At 36.1% G+C, this 20930-nt stretch overlaps 1 protein-coding gene across 3 annotated transcripts; it reads left to right on the top strand.

Moving 5' to 3' along the window:
* Positions 1 to 7056: 7056 nt before the first annotated feature.
* On the top strand, positions 7057 to 19619 carry LOC125280181 (HLA class II histocompatibility antigen, DP alpha 1 chain-like). 3 transcript variants are annotated; one of them, XM_048210527.1, is made up of 5 exons: positions 9655 to 10270; positions 10497 to 10744; positions 11865 to 12110; positions 15724 to 16014; positions 17394 to 19619. In XM_048210527.1, the coding sequence occupies exons 2-5, from the start codon at positions 10735 to 10737 to the stop codon at positions 17513 to 17515; spliced, it is 669 nt and encodes a 222-aa protein (XP_048066484.1). In that variant the 5' UTR covers positions 9655 to 10270; positions 10497 to 10734; the 3' UTR covers positions 17516 to 19619. The 3 variants fall into 3 exon arrangements, with proteins under 3 accessions (XP_048066482.1, XP_048066484.1, XP_048066483.1); XM_048210525.1 differs by lacking the exons at positions 9655 to 10270; positions 10497 to 10744 and adding an exon at positions 7057 to 7200; XM_048210526.1 differs by lacking the exon at positions 9655 to 10270 and having other exon boundaries at positions 10332 to 10744.
* Positions 19620 to 20930: the final 1311 nt, after the last annotated feature.

The raw sequence follows: 20930 nt of genomic DNA, 5'->3' as shown, positions 1-20930 counted from the left end.
GGCACTGTTATTATGCACTGTTTATGGCAACTAGTAAGACATTACTGTACTTACTAGTGATATACATGGTAACTATGTTGTACTCACGGACAAGTGTGGGCACAAATAACGGACACTTACAGTGTGTACATGTTAACAACAGTAAAAAAACAGAGGCTTACCAAATAGTGTTTCCTCACTGATGTCATTTAAAAACAAAATTCTTAAGAAATAAACTAATTGTTTTGCTGCACTATGTATGTACTTTATGTAGTGTTTTATGAACTGTTAATGCTAAATTGCTCTCCACATTGCAGTGCATCTTATTTTACAGTTCTTACTAGTTAATATGCTTTATTATTACAAAGGTTAAAGAGTTGGTAATTCCTATGTAATGTTTATGTACAAGGGTTCATTTTATTGTACACATACTATGAACGTACTAGTGAATATACCAGTTAGATAATGTGGTACAAGATACTTCTTGAGTACTACATGTTATACTACTGCGGTTCAACTTGACCAATCTTTACTGGACAATGATTCACTTAACCGATTGGTTGTCATGTGTCAAAAGCCTTGCTTAAAATGACTACTTAATAAGTATTAACACTATAAAGTGCTGTAGAGTTACTGTAGTATATCATTTTGGTAAGCACATTTGTTTCACAGTAGTTAAGTAAGTGTCCGTTATTTTTGTCCACACTTGTCCCTGAGTACAACATGTACATATATACCATGTATATACCACTAGTAAGTACATTAATGTGTCTTACAAGTTAACATAAATAAGTGCCTGTTATTAACCACACTTATAAGTTCTATAAGTACTACATAGTTACCATGTACATACCATTAGTAAATACAGTAATGTGTCTGTTAGTTACCATATACAGACACTATAAAAGTGACTGTTATTACCCAACACTTGTCTATAGGTACAAAGTAATTACCATGTATGTACCATTGGAACATACAGCAGTGTTTCTTATTAGTTTCCATGTACATACATGTCAGGTAAGTACCTTGTGTCACCACTATTTACTTGTATGTACAACATAATTACTATATATGCAAGGTTGGGCAAAAATACATCAAAATGTATTTTAAAATAAAATACCAAATACCTTAATTTTAAATGTATCAAAATAAACTACAAAATACAGCAGCCACACCATGTATCAAAATAAAATACTGTATTTTTGTATTTTGAAAATGAGCATGAAATTTCTTCGCAAACCCTCCATCAGTTGGCCTATTTGATCGATCCCTTCATCATTACACTGACTTGATTAAGTAAACAATGTTTGATAGCAACAGCTTTTCTCTGCAATAAAGTCATGCAATAAATCTGACATATGCAACCAGTTAAAGGCACAAATATGTAGGATTTTTTAGATTAAATTTCCAAAAACCACTAAAACAATGTTATATTTTTTGTTGCCTTGTGTACTTACATTATCCCAAATGTTTCCAAGAAATTCTAAATCCAGAGAAATAAGCAATTTTAACCAGGACACACACCGTGTCTGTGTGTCGCCTATCAATGACATCATTACCCTCGATTTCCCGTTTTATTTTGTCGAAAATCTATGGAAAAATCAAAGACACTTTAGTACTTTATGAGTTTTATTAGACAGGGAAGTAACTGTTTGGATACATTCATCAACAGAAAACTCATCATGTTATATCGCTTAAAACATTAAGGGCCAGATTTACTAAACGGGGCAAATTAGCGTGAGAGCGCAATTCCACAGATGTGTAGGCAAGTGTGTGGCAAGTTTTGCACGTGTTCTGCTGACATGCAAATTAAAGAACACAGACATGGTCAGATCATTTACATAATGACTAACGCAATCTACCAAGAGCAGTGCAAATTAGAGTTGGGTCGCATATAAACAGAGCTGAATCCTGATGCTGATGTTCTCATCAGGTGCGGGTCGACACAGGCACAACTTAACATGTAATCTGACAAACACATATACTGTATAATATAGTTTGCCAAGCCATGTTGGCCTATAGGCCAACATAGCTTGGCAAACGAATATATTCGGATAATGTCTTACTCTGGCATTTCAAAGAAATTAATAATCCTTCTACCACATGCTCTCTGTTCTCTGCGGTGTCTCCTCCTAACAGCAACAATTGCAGCCATGTCAAAATGGGTTCAGACAAGCTTTTTTAGGGCGTTAAATAATGGTGTAAATACCAGTAAATTGACGAGCGCAAACATTAGTAAATCGCATTGTGTGATTCATTTAAATATTCTCCTCCCATAAGTTTTGCATCTGAAAGGGAAACTCCTAAAAGTGCATATGCAATAAGGTCAGCCGCAAACACAACTAGTAAATTTAAGTAGTTTTTTAACGCCAAAAGTGGGTTTGCGCTGGCACAAGCTGTTAGTAAATCTGGCCCTAAGTCTTTTTGTTTGAATCTTGTTTTCTTGATTTATTGCGAGTACCATGTTTTACCATGACTAATATCGATCTAGCTTACTTCAGTGTGCAACAAGTGTCTCATATAGCTGCTGAGCGAACGCGCAGAGTAGCGCTATACCAAATTTCAACACCAAATGTATCTAATATGATAAACAGTGCTGCTTTACCCTACGTTCACATGACCGAAAGAAGCGGAAGCGGCGACTGTGGCATAATAAAAGATCCGCTGCTGTCGTGCTGTGTGTCGCACTGGCGCTTGTCTCTCATTAGTAATCGCTCCAGTGGGCTCGTTCAGCTTCCACAGCATTTGGTCCTGCTCTACTTCATACTAAAGTAACGTTAATAATCTCTCCATAAACATGATTTCTGCCTGAGTCCTGTCCCGATTCTTTTCCACCGGCTGAAGACGTGAAGAAGACAATACATCCCATGATTCCGTGAAATCAAGGTGTCATTGAGCTTCGCCTTTGTTTTGAATTAGCGATCTTTAGAGGCGAAAATTTACATATTGTGGCTTTAACAGAACAAATATTCACATATCCCTGTGATCTCCCTGATGAAGGTTAGTTTTAAAGTAACCAACAGTGTAATGTTTGCGAATGACTCATAATTGTATCCTAATTTAGTTACTTGGTGTTTGGTAATGAAGGGCCTACTTTGCATCAGCAACACTGACTCAATGACAAACAAGTCATTCAAGTCAAGAAGCTTTTATTGTCATTTCAACCATATATAGCTGACGCATTACACAGTGAAATGAAACAACGTTCCTCCAGAACCCTGATGCTACATAAAACAACAAAAAAGTGCATATGATGCATGTGTGCAACCTGATTACCAGACAACACACATCAGTGCAAGACAACATAGAGCAGTGCAAGACAAAAACACAAAACAGAAAAAAATAGCAAATATAGCAAAGTAGCTCCGCCAGTAAACATGTTTTAACAAGATAAAGTGAACAGTAACAAAAATGTAAGTAAAAATATTGTGCAAAAATGAAAAAATAGCAGCAGTCCAGGAAGATGTGCAAAAACAGCATGTAAACAGTCATATAGTAATGAAATGATATAGTATGAATGATACTGAATCGTGAGTATACGAAGTGAGTACGAATGTGTGTTAAGTCCAGGTCAATCCCACAATTATGCGTGTGTTTGTGTGTGTGTGTGCATATTCAGCTCAGTTCAGTTCAGTTTTTGTTAAGAAGCCTGATGGCTTGAGGAAAGAAACTTGTTACACAGCCTGGATGTAACGGCCCGAATGCTTCGGAACCGCTTCCGTGATGGCAAGAGAATGAAAAGTGTATGTGACGGATGTGTAGGGTCACCCACAATGCTGTTGGCATTGGTTTTTAACCAATTAATCATTTGATTGTTAATCATAAATATAGGCTGCTGCTTGGTATAATTGTTTTCAAGAACATTATGTAAATTAGTAAACTATTTAGCCTAGGCTACTAAAATGAACACCAAAACTTAACATGAACTGTTAAAAATTATAGCAATTCATGCTAAAAATTGATGGAAAGCTGACAGCCTGCACGTTTCTTACCTTGACCACCTTCTTCCATATGGATCAATTTTCTGTTCTGATCGCAACAAGTCTCTGCAAACTACTGAGTAGGCACCAATCAGAGGTTGCAATTTTATGATGTCATCATGTAGACTTCTTACTAAGTATTTTACAGTATTTTAAAAATACAAAAATACAAAACACTAAAGTATTTTGATACAAAATACAAAGCCATTTTCCTCAACCCTATCAAATACAAATTACAAAATACTATTTTGTATTTGAAATACGTATTTGAAATACATCATAAATACTGCCCATCCCTGTATATATGTATCAGGAAAGTACACACCCTAAATTCACTTACATGATTCTGTCAAACTGCAGAGTATTTAATAGAGTTTTTTGCATATTTTATTCTATTCCAAGCTTAGTATGTTTGTTGGGGGAAAATGCTGTGCAATAAAATTTATTTATGTGAGGTAGGTTGCGATTTGCGATTTGGGGAGACAGTCCCATGGCACGAAATCAACCATTGACCAGTTTCTTTTTTCCCCCTCCTTTCCAGTGGAACATTCCAGAGACTTTCTCTTAAACTTCAATAAATTCACTCATAAATTACTTAGATATATACTTTGTATCATGTATGTTTTATATAGGCCTAACCCGAGTTATTTCTGTGTGTAAAAAGTTATTGTAGCCAGATTCTTATGAACTTCTACCTCAATTATATGAATTAATCAACAGTAGTTTCCTTAGATATATCTTATATAGCATGTGTGTTTTTATACAACCTGTAGGAGTTCTTTCTGTGTGTTAAACATTTATTACAGCTAAACTCTTATGAAAGTCTACCTCAATTATGTGAAGTATATGCTATTATTGTCTGTTTGATGGATGAATGATTTTCCAGAATTTTGATACAAAGTAGTAAGTGTCTTCTGAAAGCATTTAGTACTAAAACTCTCAAAAGTTTGAGAGCACATGATCATGTGGACATTATGATAATTGCTTGAACAGGGTTGCGATCAGCCCCGACAAAACATTGCAAAACATTTTTTAAAGTGTTGAACACCCTGTTCTGATGATGCAAGAGTTGCAACTATGGCAGCTGAGAAGGCCATTCTTTGTGTTATTTTTGAAGAATTTGCTGAGCCTGATGAAATTGGTATAAATACGTGTTTTATACTGCAAAATATGCTCAATGTTACAGTCACTGCCCTTGCCATCCATCCAGAATAAAAGAGAACATTCCAATCGAGTGAAGGGATTTGTGGATACCGTGGTTCCTAATTATTGTTGATTCAACATTTGCCTCACATTTCAGGATGAAAAGACAAACATTTCAGGTGAAGGATAATCCACCTCTTACCTCCGAGACTATGTTATGATATATATGACCTTATTATTTTTAAAGTGAGTATTAGGCTTATCATTATTGCTGATCACTGTTGTTGTGCTATGATATTGTAATATTTAACATTATAGGCCTATAATCAGAGGAGCAGAGAAAAGTTTATGAAAGTGTCACTCCACAATACAATAGCAAAATATATAAATATGTTTAGTATTTTTATGTTACATTAATCTAGCACTTCTTAAGAAAAGGATATGGACCAGAAGACATTGCAATTACTAAATTATATTTAGACAGACTTAAAGAAGTTTCAGATTTACTTGTGCTCTTATTATTTCAGTTATTGCCTTTAATGTAAATAAATGTGCTAACAATATACTTGCTCTTGTGAATTTATTTTGATGTTAATTACATTTACTTACAAATTCCCACAGCAGCATGTGCATCAGTGTGTATACAAAAGTCATTGTGTATGAAATTTGGTATATAAATAAACTTGCAATTAAGCTAAAAATATAAAACTCTTATGACAAACATGTCTTCTAATATCTTCAATTGTCGCGTATACCGAGCTGCAGCGGGCACATTTGTAAACGACTTTACTTGGACCCATTGTGCGAGCTGTCTCTTTAATACTGCGTGGTTTATATATATGTTTCTGCTGATTGGGCTGACATTTTTGACAAACCCACCAAACAAGAGAAAACACATCTCAAACCCTGTTGTACACCATTTCCAGGAAACATGTTGTTCCCACTATACTGCATAAATGCAAAAGAGAGTAATTGGCCATATGCCTAACAAAATACCAGGAGCTCTTCTGAAAACAACCAGCCAGGGGCGCTCGAGAGCACTTTGGAGCTGCAACGATTTTCCAGATGAGACGCCTTGGTGGCTACAATATGGAACATCCCTGGCAGAATGTGTTTTTAGTATCTGATTTTGCAGATAGTATGTTTTATAAACAATTACTGAATATAAAAATGCAACCAGCAATATTCTTCACATATATCAGATATTTTTCAACAGCAGTTTCTGACAGATGTTAAAAGACCCCAACCTTCCCAGAAAATATAGTCTGCTCTCCCTTTTCCTATAGAGGGAGTCAATGCTTTCAGACCAGTCAAGTCTATCATCATGCAGCAGTCTCAGGTATTTATATATAGGTACTCATCTTAACACTGACCCCCTCATTGATATTGGTTGTGAGTGTGGTCCACCACCACCTCTTTGGTCTTGAAGGTTTACTGTACACTAAAAATTTGTTTGGCTTGTGTTTCATTAATGAGGCCCATTGCATTGTAGGATCAGTAATGTTCTCTATTGTATTTCTTTTTTTGACACAGAAGATCCTCCGGGTATGCCATGCATACAAAAAATATTGTCAATAGTGAACACTCACATACCTTGTATAGTACAGCCTTCATACTATTGTGCATATCGGAGTAAATTGTTACTGAAAGTTTTTTTTTTTTTTTTATGATTTTTTTTTAATGATTTTTAAACGATTGTCAGTGTCAGAGCAATGTTAAGTTAGTACTTTTGTTAATGTTAATGTTAAAGAGTACTAATGTTAAGTTAGTTAATCATCAAGACAAAAAATGACAATATTTTGATTTTCTAATCCAAAGTTTTTAGTAGTTAAACAGCAGTTAAACAACATTTTGTTATTGCAGTTTTGTTAGATAAGATTATGAAAGAGGAAACTTCTGTTCCTCCTAGATACAGTGATGTCACTGTGTTAGTCAAACTCTGAGTGGATGATGCAAAAGCACTAACAGAGGAAAAAATACCTGCTTGTTTTACCTCAGTTAAAAATTTCTCAGATGACTGTTCAACACTCATCTATCAAGATGGAGCTGTATATAATCATTTTCACCCTAACCATTGTTCTTTCAACTAGTGCACAATGTAAGTTGAAGTTTTTAAATTGCTGTTACTGTTGATTAATTTCATAAAAAATAGCAAACTTGTAAAATCATTTGTAACACCTATCGTTCATTTAAAACCTTTTTTTGTGCTTTTATTGGGGTCGAAAGTTTCAATAAATGCTTCTGATACACAGCAATTGTTTAAATATTGTGTAAAGTAATCAGAAGATTTGTTTTATATTTTTTTATTGCTTTGGTATTACCGACAAGTAAATTTTAAAACTCAGTACAAAATGTCTGAGAACTATGTAATGAGAACATTTGACTTAATCAGCAAAACAAACTTCACATCAATCCAAATTAATTCATAAGCAATGTAGTAATGTGTTTATATCACCTTTAGAGGTGCTAATAAGAAATTTTAACAGTAAATAAACAAACTGTAAAAAAAAAAAAAAAAATCCTGTAAAAGTTATGGTAAAAAAAAAAAAAAAAAAATCTGCCGATGTGATTGCCAGAACTGTACCATAAAAAATACTGTAGCAACATTTTTGGTTTTACAGGACAGAATTTAGTCTACTGTCTATTTTACAGTTCAAAACCATATAATATTGTAATAAGTATGGCTCATTACTTTATTATACACACTGTAAAATAAATAAATAAATCTGTTAAATTTATGGTATAAAAAAATAAAAAAATATATATAGCAGCTGTGGTTGCCAGAAATTTACCGTAAAAAATATGGTAGCAACATTTTAGGTTTTACAGATTTAACTTAAATGTACAGTATATATATATATATATATATATATATATATATATATATATATATATATATAAAACATATTTCATTAAGTGATATAATGTTAATTTACCAACCTATTGAAGTACTAATATCTGTTTTGTACATTTTTAATACACTGAAAACCACCAAACACAGTGGTGATGAGAGTCACATTATGAATTAAAGTTCATCACAAGCAACTTTTCCACATGCTGAGAAGGACAACACTAATATATAGAAATATATAGAAGGTGCACACAGTGTCATTCACACAAACACTAAACACCATCATGGTAACACACATGAAATTTTAAAAATGCAATAAACATTAATTTAACAACATTAGATGTAACATAATATTCTAATGTACATAAAAGTACATATACACTGTATTGCCAAAAGTTTTGGGACGCCTGCCTTTACGTACACATGAACTTTAAGGACATCCCATTCTTAATCTGTAGGGTTTAATATGGAGTTTGCCCACCCTTTGCATCTATAACAGCTTCAACTCTTGTGGGAAAGCTTTCCACAAGGTTTAGGAGTGTGTTTATGGGAATCTTTGACCATTTTCTAGAAGCGCATTTGTGAGGTCAGGCAGTGATGTTGGACGAGAAGGCCTGACTCACAGTCTCCGCTCTAATTCATCCGAAAGGTGTTCTCTCGGGTTGAGGTCAGGACTCTGTACAGGCCAGTCATCACAAAACTGTTCCCACAAAGTTGGGAGAATAAAATTGTACAAAATGTCTTGGTATATTGAAGCATTAAGAGTTCCTTTCACTGGAACTAAGAGGCCAAGCCCAACCCCTGAAAAACAATCCCACACCATAGTTCTCCCTCCACCAAACTTTACACTTGGCACAATGCAGTCAGGCAAGTACCGTTCACCTGGCAACCACCAAACCCAGATTTGCCAGACAGAGAAGCGTGATTCATCACTCCAGAGAACACATCTCTACTGCTCTAGAGTCCAGTGGCAGTGTGCTTTACACCAGTGCATCTGACGTAAGATGTAAGGCTTGAATGCAGTTGCTCGGCCATGGAAACCATTCCATATAGCTCTCTACGCACTGTTCTTGAGCTAATCTGAAGGCTACACAAAGTTTGGAGGTCTGTAGCTATTGACTCTGCAGAAAGTTGGCGACTTCTGCGCACTGTGTGCCTCAGCATGTGCTGACCCCACTCTGTGATTTTATATGGCCTACCACTTCGTGGCTGAGTTTCTGTTGTTCCCAATTGCTTCCACTTTTCACGAATGGACTTATTGCACAGGTGGCAACCTATCACAGTACCACGCTTGAGTTCACTGAGCTCCTGAGAGCGAACCATTCTTTCACAAAAGTTTGTAGAAGCAGTCTGCATGCCTAGGTACTTGATTTTATACACCTGTGGCCATGGAAGGGATTGGAACACCTGAATTCAATAAATCGGAGGGGTGTCCCAATACTTTTGGCAATATAGTGTATGTAATGTACTGTAATATAATTTATGTAATTAATCATTTAATACAATGCACTTATTGTTTACACACATGTTTTTACATTGTACTTATATTTAAAAAAATACTTGCATGTAATTATATCTATTAATTTCTGTAATTAAATTTATAATTACACTGTTGACCCATTCCTTATATATATATATATATATATATATATATATATATATATATATATATATATATATATAAAATGGGTCAACTGTAATTATAAATTTAATTACACCACTCTATAAAAACCTTGATCTTATAACTTGATGACTTTTTTATTATTTGGATTGACTGCCTCATGTGCGAGCAGAGGTTGTGTTAAACAAAAATGTTCAGTCATTTACTGAGTTTTTAAGAATATTTAAAAAGAACATATTCAAACCTAACACCTAAACTTTTATTTTACAACTATTATCTGCACTGTACATGACACAGAGGCACATGCGGACTCACTCTGGGTATGCACATTTGTGTGTGAGACAGAGGGAGAGAAAGAAAGAGCATGCACACTATCTGCCACGTGACATAAGAACACAACACTTTTAATAGCATAACTGATGGTCTGTTTTAAAGTCTGCATTAAACTGAAATTGTGATAGTCTTTTCTTCCCTATTGTGGTCAAGTGAAACAGCTTCTCAAACAAGAAAATTTTGGAGAGACTTGATTTAGTCCATCGGAATTTAAATGAACAGTTGTCGTTTGTTATTGATGCAATCTCATGTGAGTGATAGGTTGTCCCGCCCCTCATGTCAGTGAACACATCATCAGAGAAGAGAAGAGAAGAGAAGAGAAGAGAAGAGAAGAGAAGAGAAGAGAAGAGAAGAGAAGCAAGTGTGAGAGGAAGATATTTTGATTAGATTATGAGGGAGAAATAAATAAAAATAAAAAAAAAAAAGATGTGCACAGCTAAATCATTCCTAATAAATACTGCAATATTCCATAACAAAATAAGAATTTTCAGTTCATGATTACTTTAAATACAAAATAAAAATGTGTAATTAGTTACTTTAGTTATCGGTCACACAATAATGTAACAAGTTTTTCCATATGCGTGCATAGATGTACAGAGGAAATTGTCTTTACAATGAAAACCACTAGAAACAAGGAACAACAGAAGCCAGGCTATGTGTCAACGACAACCACAAACACAAAAGAAAACACAGGGCTATTTATGCATGAGGGCAATCAAGGAACTAAACGAGACAATGTCAAATCATTACCTGTCCAGCAGAGGGAGACAGGGAGCACAAGACCAAACTCTGGGCCTATACCATGAAGCCGGTTTAGGTGGACAGCTATGAAACTAGGTATGTTTCATTTTAGTTTGTGCCAACCCTGGGTTTTAGGTGTGAAATTGGCTTGGCTTTGAGCAGTGTTCATCACCATACTAACTTATGTTCTGCGGTTAACCTGCTCCAGGGCAGGGTATGTTCAGGGTATGTAAGAGACCTCAAACTGAAATTGGACTAATCAGCTATAAGCAAAGTGACACATGCCTGACACAATCACTCCCACAGATTCTCTTGCTCTGTCAAGTCTCATGTTGACTGTTTAACAGTTGAGCCCAAGCCTCCGTTGCTAATTCTAAAAAATCACTTTAGAACTAACAACGAACCCAGTGAGCAATTGATGTTGAAAAGACATCAAACTGACATCGAACAGTGATGTCAAAAACAGGTAAAATATGCTAATCAAACTGATGTCCTATTCTTGACCAAAATAACAACACAAAATGCTGAAAAGATGTTTAGCAAACGTTTCTTTTTTATTTCCTATAATAACAACATTGGCTGACAATCATAGTCAAAAATAGTGAAAGTTAAAGACAAGTATGGTAACCCATACTTACAATTTGTCCTCTGCATTTAAGCCATCCAAGGGCACACACATTAGAAGTAGTGAACACACAAGCCGCAAACCATGGACACACACGGAGCAGTGGGCAGCCATTTTGCTGTGGCGCCCAGGGATCGATTGGGGGTTAGGGCACCTCAGTCATTTCCTGCCGGTATTGAAAATTGAACCCGCAACCTTCAGGTTACCAGTCTGACTCTCTAACCCTTAGGGCATGACTGCTCACATCCTGTACATGTTTTAAACTTATATCTAAATAGGTTATAGTTTAAAAGAATCTTCCCCCGTCTTCCCCCTAAACCTAGCACCTAGCCTACATCCAAGTCATATGGATCTATGTTATATTTCAGGTGTTTGGTCAGTGTGACCCCCAAATGAACAATACCAGAGGGCTAACTTTTAAATAACATCCTGTTATTGTAGTATTTCAGCCTTGAAAACTGCACAATATTTACATTGCAATATGGATATGGAAAATCTCTATCGATTGACATCAGCAATAAATAACTAAATTGTTAACCTCAAAAATTAAGCTTATTGTATTTATGTTTTATGATGCTCAATCTTTTTCAGCTGAACATGAAGCTTTCGAATACGCTGCATGCTCTGATATAGAAGAAGAGTATTACATTGGCTATGATGAAGAAGAGGTGGGGCATGTCGACTTTAAACAGAAGAGAGGAGTACCTACATTACCTGATTTTGTGGGAAATATAACATTTCCCGGAATTTATGCAATTGGTGCTGATGCAATAGTAGGATGCAAACGTGACTTGCCACGATTTATTGATACGTTCAAGAGCCTACCACTAGAAATAGGTAAGTCATGAGAATGTGCTATGAACTTTTAAATGTTTAAACTTTAGATGCTATTTCAAAAAAAGTGTCCAAACCTCTGTCACTATCACTAATTTGAAAACATCATGTTAGAAACAGCAATGATGGATTAAGTTGTTTCTAAGAAGTAACAGAAAGCAGAATGTGTTCATGTTAAATCAGATATTTGACAAATTCAAATTCAATACAATAGTACTGAATACAGTAGAAGACAATAGTGTCATTATACAGTCAATTCGCTTGTCGCTTCAGTTCAGTTCAAAACTGGGTAAACTGGGTCAACTATATTAAAAATAGCTCTATAGAAAACAATAGTGCCATTACTCACTTTAAGTGAATTCAAAACAGATTCATTTCAGTTTATAACATTTAAACTCATGCAAAATGTGTACAAAAACAAGATAGTCTGTAAGTCTGTAATCTATACTTGGGCTACCAAGTCATATGGATCTATGTTGTTAATAGTCTTTATTTTGTCCAAATCATTCCATTGCTTAGCATTGACACTGGCATTTAGTTCCAGTATAGGGATAAACTAAACATGGAGCAGTCCCTCGAGAGCCACACCAGTGGATTTTTACATTAAGCATGCTGCATTAACTTCCTGGACAGCTGTCTGTGCGTTTTATTATTATTATTATTATTATTATTATTATCCCATGCCTTGCACGGAGTGAATGCCAGAGCCCACCACAGATGGAGAGCTCAAGCTTACCAAGATGCACGAGTCAGCGCCAGAAGTAAAGAGGACTAAGCCAAGTAGCCAACTATCGGCCTGGGGCCCAAGCCCCACAAGAGTCAGAGCAGGTGTGTGATCTGGCAAGGAGGAAAGCCCCACCCACACTCCCACAACTGGCCTCTGTAGATATTTATGAGATATCTGCTGCCCTCCATAACTCCATTCCTTCGTCTCGGCCTTCCCTCCAGCTTCACCTCGGTCCTCATTCCCACTGGCTCCACTTCAGTCCTCTGGCACCCTGGCCCCATTAAAATTATAAAAAATATTAGAAGACTACAAAATATTTTTGACCTTTCAAACTGTATTTCTATTCATAAAAGAATCCTGAAAAAATGTATCAGAAAAAAACAACAACAAACAAATAAACAGGAATATCACAGGAATAAATTACATTTTAAAGTATATTCAAAGAGAACATTTATTTTAAACTGTAATAATATTCTACAATAATCAAGAATAGTGTTGGTTCTGACAGATCTCAAATCAACTGACCCATGTTTACCTATAGGAAAATGACATTAATCACAACATCCAAGTGTAGTGATTTTTACTTTGTCCATCCAAGGACGCAAAGTAAAATAGGGATTGGTACTCACGTCACCGCTGACGTTGTGATTTTTGGATCACACATCTCTTAAGGTGTGGTTATGAGTACATCAGATGACCACTTCCCCCTTTTTCCCTTGTTCAGGGCACCAGTCAAGGTCTTTTACCTTGGCAGTATGAGAACACTCCCAACAGGGGCTTTCATTCATTTAGAATTAATGTAAAGTGGTCAGCTGATTTATCTGAAAGACTGGTGAAATTGCTAACTTGTAGAGCCTTTTCTGTATTATCAGCACAAGGAAGACACAAGTGTAGATAAACAAGATAAACAAGAATAACTAACACAACTACTAAATGAATACCATGAATGATGAAGGAATAAAGTGCATAAGATACATAGAATACAAGTGATTAAGTTGGGTGTGGCTATGGAAGAGTTACATTATCTTATGGAAAGATAAACTGTTCCTCTGAAAATAATAAGGTGGAGAACCTTATTATGCAACAAACAAATAAACAAGAGATTATTTGTTATTGACTAACATCAGCTATATTGAATCTAATAGGAATTAGGAAACTATATACTGATAATATACAACAATACCAAGGTCTCTGGAAAGAGGTTTGGTTAAGTGATATTTACGTTCCACTTGGTTGAGTCCGATGACGGTGACGTCTTCCACTGGTTGTGCTGGGTGACAATGCAGTGGGGAGAGGAGCCAGAATCTGTTTCAACAGTCTTGAACACGAAGCTCTGTGGGATGCTGATCTCCTGGAGCACCAAAGGGTCCTAAAATCTGGAACACGCAGATGAGGCCTTGGTGTAGGTGCAGAAGGTCCTTAACAATCTGGAACACACAGACGAAGGTACCTTGGAGTGAAGGTTTGCTCTCCTGAGCTTAACCTTGTTGCAGATGTCATCACTGTCTCACTGGACGGAAAATCTGGACGTAGTGTTTGTTGATGTCTCTTTCCTCACAAGCTGGAGGCTTAGAATGTGGTCGTCTAGGTTGCTGCCTCACAAGCTGTAGACTCAGGTCGTAGGACCTTTTGTTGTCTCTCTGGATGAACCAGAGACTCAGAACGGTGTTGTATCTGTTAATGTCTATCCCTGTGCAGGACAGACTCAGAACGGTGTCTGTTAATATCTATCCTCGTGCAGGACAGACTCAGAACCGTGTATCTGTTGTGTCTCAGCTTCGCAAGCCAGGACTCAGAACAATATCTGTTATGTCTCACCCGATGGGAGACTCAGAACAAGGAGTGTCTGTTGAAAGGGTACCTTTATTCCTTTCCGATGAGGAGGAGATTGCATTTTGGCACTTCTCCATTCGAATGCTGTGATTGGCTGCTGGCATCAGAGGGGACACACAGAGTGTGACCCACCCTTCTTTCTCCTGTGGAACTCATTTGCATAAAGCACAAAGTTGGAAGTCTTTACAGTGTCTTTAAAGTTTACCAATGCATTTCTCACTTTCCAAACCACCACCAGAATACCTTTGGCAATATTCTAAACAAATAGAGACTAAACATGATGGAAAAAGATTGAACTGTCATTCAATTGTACATTAACAGCTGAATTTGTATCAGATGTTGCACTACAAATAGCTGTCACTGAGAATACTTATTTCTGTGAATAAGTATGAAATGGATGTGTAGTTTGCATCAGTTCTAAGGTTTTCAAACATAGTTTTGAATGGATTTGGATGGATCTTTGTGATCTCTCTTTGTTTCACCCATTGCTGCTAAGGTCCCGAGGAATTTTTATGGCGGGTCTGTGGCCAACCTTAGGAAGTAGTCTCTAGATGGGTGAAGGGCCAATGAGGACCAATGAGAAGTCCTGTCCTTGTCAGGCTTGGTACAAGAGGTCTTCTTCTTGCCCTCTAAGAGAGGTCTGGATGTTGTCCTTACATCTTTATCTGATGGCGTTGGACAGTTTGTTTGTGTTAGGCCACCAAGATACAATCAAAATGTAGCAAACCTTTGTCCGCTGTTACGACAGAGAGGGGCCCGGCCATAAACTGGGCCCTAGAATGTGCTGTTCACTACACAAGCCATTCGGTATTATCAGCCACATCTTTTCATGTTTCAGTGTTGCACAGGAGCTAACTGAACATCAAATTTCTGCGGAAAATTACTATCTCACTCAATGCGATTGGGGATATCCACATGAGGGACACGTTCCCTATGCTAAATTTGCATCAGAAATTCACAAACTTGTGCCTCAAAAGTTTATATAATGCATAATAAGATATATTTGCTTACTTGACTGAACTAAAAAAATGAACAAATAATGTTATCTGTGTTTAGATCTAGATGCACCCCAGACTTCAATCTATCCAAAGGATGATGTGCAGCTGGGTGTTCAGAACACCCTTATCTGTCATGTGACCGGCTTCTATCCTCCATCTGTCAACATCTCATGGACTAAGAATAATGTTAATGTGACAGAGGGCATGAGTTTAAGTCAGTACCGTCCAAGGACAGATAATAGCTTCAACATCTTTTCCACTCTCAAGTTTACACCTGCTGAAGGAGACATTTACAGCTGCACGGTGAACCACAAAGCCCTCCAAGGGCAACCTCAGACCAAAATATGGGGTGAGTTTGATTTTCAAATAGAATGAAAATTAAACAGTGCTACGGTGGCCGAGAGAGCTCAACGCGCTGCAACTGAAGAAAACACATGCAAATAGAAAAAACACCAGCATCTTCATCAAAAACATCTTCATCAGTTTGACAACACATGCGCTGCAAAGGTTCACAACACATGCAAATACAGAAACGCGATGGAAAGTTCACAACACATGCAAATACAGACATGCACTGCAAAAGTTCACAACACATGCAAATACAGAAACGCGCTGCAAAAGTTCACAACACAACCAAATACAGAAACGCGCTGCAAAAGTTCACAAGATATGCAAATACAGAAACGCGCTGCAAAAGTTCACAACACAACCAAATACAGAAACGCGTTGCAAAAGTTCACAACACATGCAAATACAGAAACATGCTGCAAAAGTTCACAACACAACCAAATACAGAAACGCGCTGCAAAAGTTCACAACACATGCAAATACAAAAACGCGCTGCAAAAGTTCACAACACATGCAAATACAGAAATGTGCTGCAAAAGTTCACAACACAACCAAATACAGAAACGCGCTGTAAATACTCACAACAAATGCAAATACAAAAAAGCGCTTGTAAAAGTTCACAACACATCCAAATACAGAAACGCGCTGCTAAAGTTCACAACAATATACACATGCTGCAAATACTCACAACACAAGCAAATACAGAGACACGCTGCAAATAGCACATACCAGGCCCGGTGATCTCAAGCCCCCTTCTGCAATGATCTGAATGATGATGATGATGATGATGATGATGATGAGGCTACTTTTAGAATTAAATTAATATATTAATTTGCACTGCAATAATTTATAGAGCATCACACATAAACGATGCACTGTAATAAGATTAGCTAACCCCTCATTTAAAAACAACAACATGTTTAACACCTACACCTTTTCTCAATTTTTTTTCCACTATGTACTATGTATGGGCCACAAGAGTAATATTAAGAATAAATTAAGGTTAAATAGTGTTATCAGAACATGTTAAAGTAGAGCTCTCATCACTGAGTTTATAGTTTCACTTTCTGCAGTGAATAACTGACTGGGATTTGAGACATAAAATCAAGTAAATTATTAAAAAAATATTATTTATTATTAATAATTTATTAATAATATTTTTTACACAAAATAATAGCACATTTTTGTATTTGCATGTGTTGTGAACTTTTGCAGCGCATGTGTTGTCAAACTAATGAAGATGTTTTCTTTATTTGCTGGTGTTTTTTCTATTTGCATGTGTTTTCTTCATTTAAGCTCTCTCGGCCACCATACAGTACTTTTTTTTTCTGCTACAAAAAATAACCTGTTAATATTTTATCCTATGTATGTATTTTTCAGATGTTGATGTTGCCCTCCCAAGTGTTGTTCCAGCTGTGTTCTGCGGAGTAGGTGTGACTCTTGGACTTTTGGGAGTAGCTGTAGGAATGTTTTTCCTCATTAAAGGACACAACTGTAACTGACTATGAAGAAATATGGAAGCAGAACTTTGAAAATATCTATTAATTTTTCTATTACTGAGCAATGTGACAAAAATGCTAAAATTAACATAAGTGTCATTCTCCTTGACAGGTTGACCATATTTTAGTTTTCAGAAAAAGAGGACAGGGGGAGGGGGGGTTGTTTGGGGGGGCTAAATACGTTGACAGATGCATTCACAACAAATGTTATTGAACTTTAATATGTTAAGTAATACATTTTTTTTTACATTCAACGTGTGGCCCTTAACAATAGAATAGGCTAATAACAAACAAATTGTTAAAAAGTTTTTTATTTTGTTTTTTTTTTCCGCAAATTTGGAATATCTCATAAAACATTTGCAAATAAAGCAATGTTTCCATCCAGTGAGTCAAAGAGAACAAAACTGTCACTTCCTGACAAACTGACGATAAATATCAATAAAAAAAAATGGAAGTTGCTGCAGTAGAAGCCAAAGTATATAATAATTTTCATATATAATATGAAATTTATATGATAAATGATATATTATCCATCATACCATCATGTTTTCTTGCATTCAGATTCCTGGTGTTTGTGAATGCAGTCGTGTGAGATGCTTCTGGTAGGGATACCAAACCACTTTCACGACAGACTTTGCTCAGGCATTACAAAATGACCAAAGAATTTCAGATGCTGTGCAACAAGATCGGTTTGCAAAGTCACATTTTTTGATGCGCATCAAGGAATTTATTCTGTAAAAGTGTTTCCATTGTACTTAATGCGCAGGTTTTTGTGTCGCATAATACATTTATTTGACTTAGCTGAGCACGTACGTTTTTTTTATTATGTGTATTTTTAGATTTTATGCACATCATGGTCTTCTTGGGGTCCATCCATCATTTTTTTTTATGCGATATCCCAAAATGCTTATAAAATAGAAGGATGGTAACATAGCAGGGGCTTCTGTGTACACAATAAAACTTTAAACATATGTCTTGCAAAGACTTTTATGCCTACTTGATTGGTAATCAAGGACTGTTGGGAAAGAGTTCATAAGATTAATAAGAAGTAATCTAAACTCTTATCACAAAGTCATAGTCAATCTCATTGTGACCTTATGTAGTTTTTTTTTGACAATCTGCCTTATTAGCATAGACACAGCCCTGAGTGAGAAGCACAGAGTTCGTCATTTCTGTATCCTCACTTTAGCAGCTGGAGTTGTACAATGCCTGCACCAAAAGAGGCATTACCATAGACTCACAGAGGACATCATGGCTGAATTAATTTTCGAAGGAAATGTCCTGAAGAAAGTTGCTAGTATTATACGTTTGCGCTAATCATTTTTGACTACTTCACAAACAAGGGGCTTTTCAAAGCAGAATTTTCAAAAAGTTTGATTCTAAAAGATGGGTCAATACACTTTGTGTGCAAACTTCAGATCCAGACTATCACATGTCATATATTGTGAGTCCTTCCAAATTGCCTTTCTGTAAGAGCTTGTTGGCACCCTGTATGGCAAATGTGCTAAAACTACAATAGTCTCTGCCTGTTTTCATTAATGCTGCCTATCATTATAATCATGTGCTATCGGGATTATCGTAAATACAAGTTTCCTAGGTAAAAATTGCACATGAACGCCCTTTGAAGTCTCCCTTGAATGCAACAAGCTCATAATTTTCTGATAGCACGTGAAGACACCAGGAGACCAGAGCTATGTTGTTATTTTTATCCTGCCATGCTCACCATCAGCGTAATTCATAAATACGTATTTATTATGCACAGTACAGTCAGATGACAGATGACTGAACATGTAAGGCTAAAGAACACCGCTACTTACAATTTGTGACATTTTCATTGCATGAGATTGTCCTGTTTTGTTGTTGCCGGTATGCCAGAGCATGAGCTTTTGAAACTCCACCCTCTTCTTGATAGGGGTCCGGGAGCACCAGCTCATTTGCATTTGAAGGGACACACACAAAAATGGCACATTTTTGCCCCCAAAAAGTGGAAATTTTAACATGCTATAAAAATTATCTGTGTGGTATTTTGAGGGAAATCAGAGACTTATTTCACATCTTGTAAAAAGGGACAAAATAGGTCCCCTTTAAATTTTTCATGCAACATGAAAAGAAAAAAATAAATATATAAATTAAATTAAAAACATATATAAAACATATATAAACATATATATAAAAACATATATAAATTAAATTAAATTCATTTACAACTCATTTAAAAATGAGTTGTAAATGAATTTTCAATCACATTACAGTGTAATTATTGTGATTCTTTGCTGCTGTAAGGGAAAATATGTGTTTTGGTTGGGTTTTGTTCATGTTTCAGCTTTCCATGGTTTTTATCTGTTTCTATGTTTTTTCATATAGTTTGATTCATTTGCACATTCATTGCATTGATTGGTCAAGAATGTTTATTTAAATTTTGTGTTTTCATCAGTTCATGGTCTGTCTTTAATGTGATACAGTTAGTTGTTCTGTTTCCAGTTTTTGAAAGTTTTTTTGTTTGTTTGTTTGTTTGCCATAGTATATTGTTTCTTTTCATTTGTTAATAAACATTTTACTGCTGCACTTCACTTCCATTCATCTTCAGTTTGCAACCAATGGTGTGACAGATGCTATTTTCAGAAGCTAATTATTATCCTCTGATAAAAAAAAAAAAAAAAAAAAAAAAAAAAAAAAAAAAAAAAAAAACCTTCTTAAAGGGCACCTATTATGCAAAATTCACTTGTACATGGTGTTTGGCCATAAATGTGTGTTGGCAGTGTGTGAGCAAAACCACCCTAGAATGAGAAAAATCCACCCAGTGGTTTTTTTACAATCTCAATAATTCATAAGCACCGTCTCAGAACGCCCTGTTCTAAGATTGCTCTCACTGTGACGTAGAATTGCGCTAAGCCCCACCCACGTGGTTTGATTGACAATCTGGTTTTGGCATAGACCCCGACCTCGGTGATCTGTCAACCATCCTCCATTGTTTCAACGACAGCCGGTAATGTCTCCTAAGAAAGTGTTCTGTTGTGGGATGTAATAATGAATATAGTAGTTTTCACTTACTTCCGACATCAGAGCCACTGAAAACGCAGTGGATGGATTTTATTTACGAAGGAAATGCGCCACTCAAAATTCCAAAATACGTTTATGTTTGCGCGAATCATTTTTTGACTGACTGTTTTGAGAACGAGGGTCAATTCAAAGCAGGTCTTGCTTCAAAGTTAATCCTCAAGTGTGGATCGTTGCCTACTGTTCGCGATCCAACGTCACCTCCAGAAGAAGTAAGTGTATTTAATGTTTTTTGAGCAAATAGTCATTTCAGTCGATGTCAGCCAGTTCAATAACAAATGCGTCTAAAGTTGTTGTCGTCGTCGTAGAATGTCTGTGTATATAATTTAAACCTTGTTTGTATAGTGTGTATCCACACGTA

This window comes from Megalobrama amblycephala, linkage group LG12 (assembly GCF_018812025.1).
Source record: "Megalobrama amblycephala isolate DHTTF-2021 linkage group LG12, ASM1881202v1, whole genome shotgun sequence".
In the NCBI taxonomy this organism is placed as follows: domain Eukaryota; kingdom Metazoa; phylum Chordata; class Actinopteri; order Cypriniformes; family Xenocyprididae; genus Megalobrama; species Megalobrama amblycephala.
This window is presented reverse-complemented; position numbering and strand designations above follow the sequence as displayed.

Bases quoted from the DNA above. Each gene is read 5' to 3' on its own strand.
- LOC125280181 (XM_048210525.1), top strand. From the start codon at position 7,116: ATGACTGTTCAACACTCATCTATCAAGATGGAGCTGTATATAATCATT. The intron at 7,201-11,864 runs GTAAGTTGAAGT...AATCTTTTTCAG, and splicing joins TCTTTCAACTAGTGCACAAT to CTGAACATGAAGCTTTCGAA. The intron at 12,111-15,723 runs GTAAGTCATGAG...ATCTGTGTTTAG, and splicing joins GAGCCTACCACTAGAAATAG to ATCTAGATGCACCCCAGACT.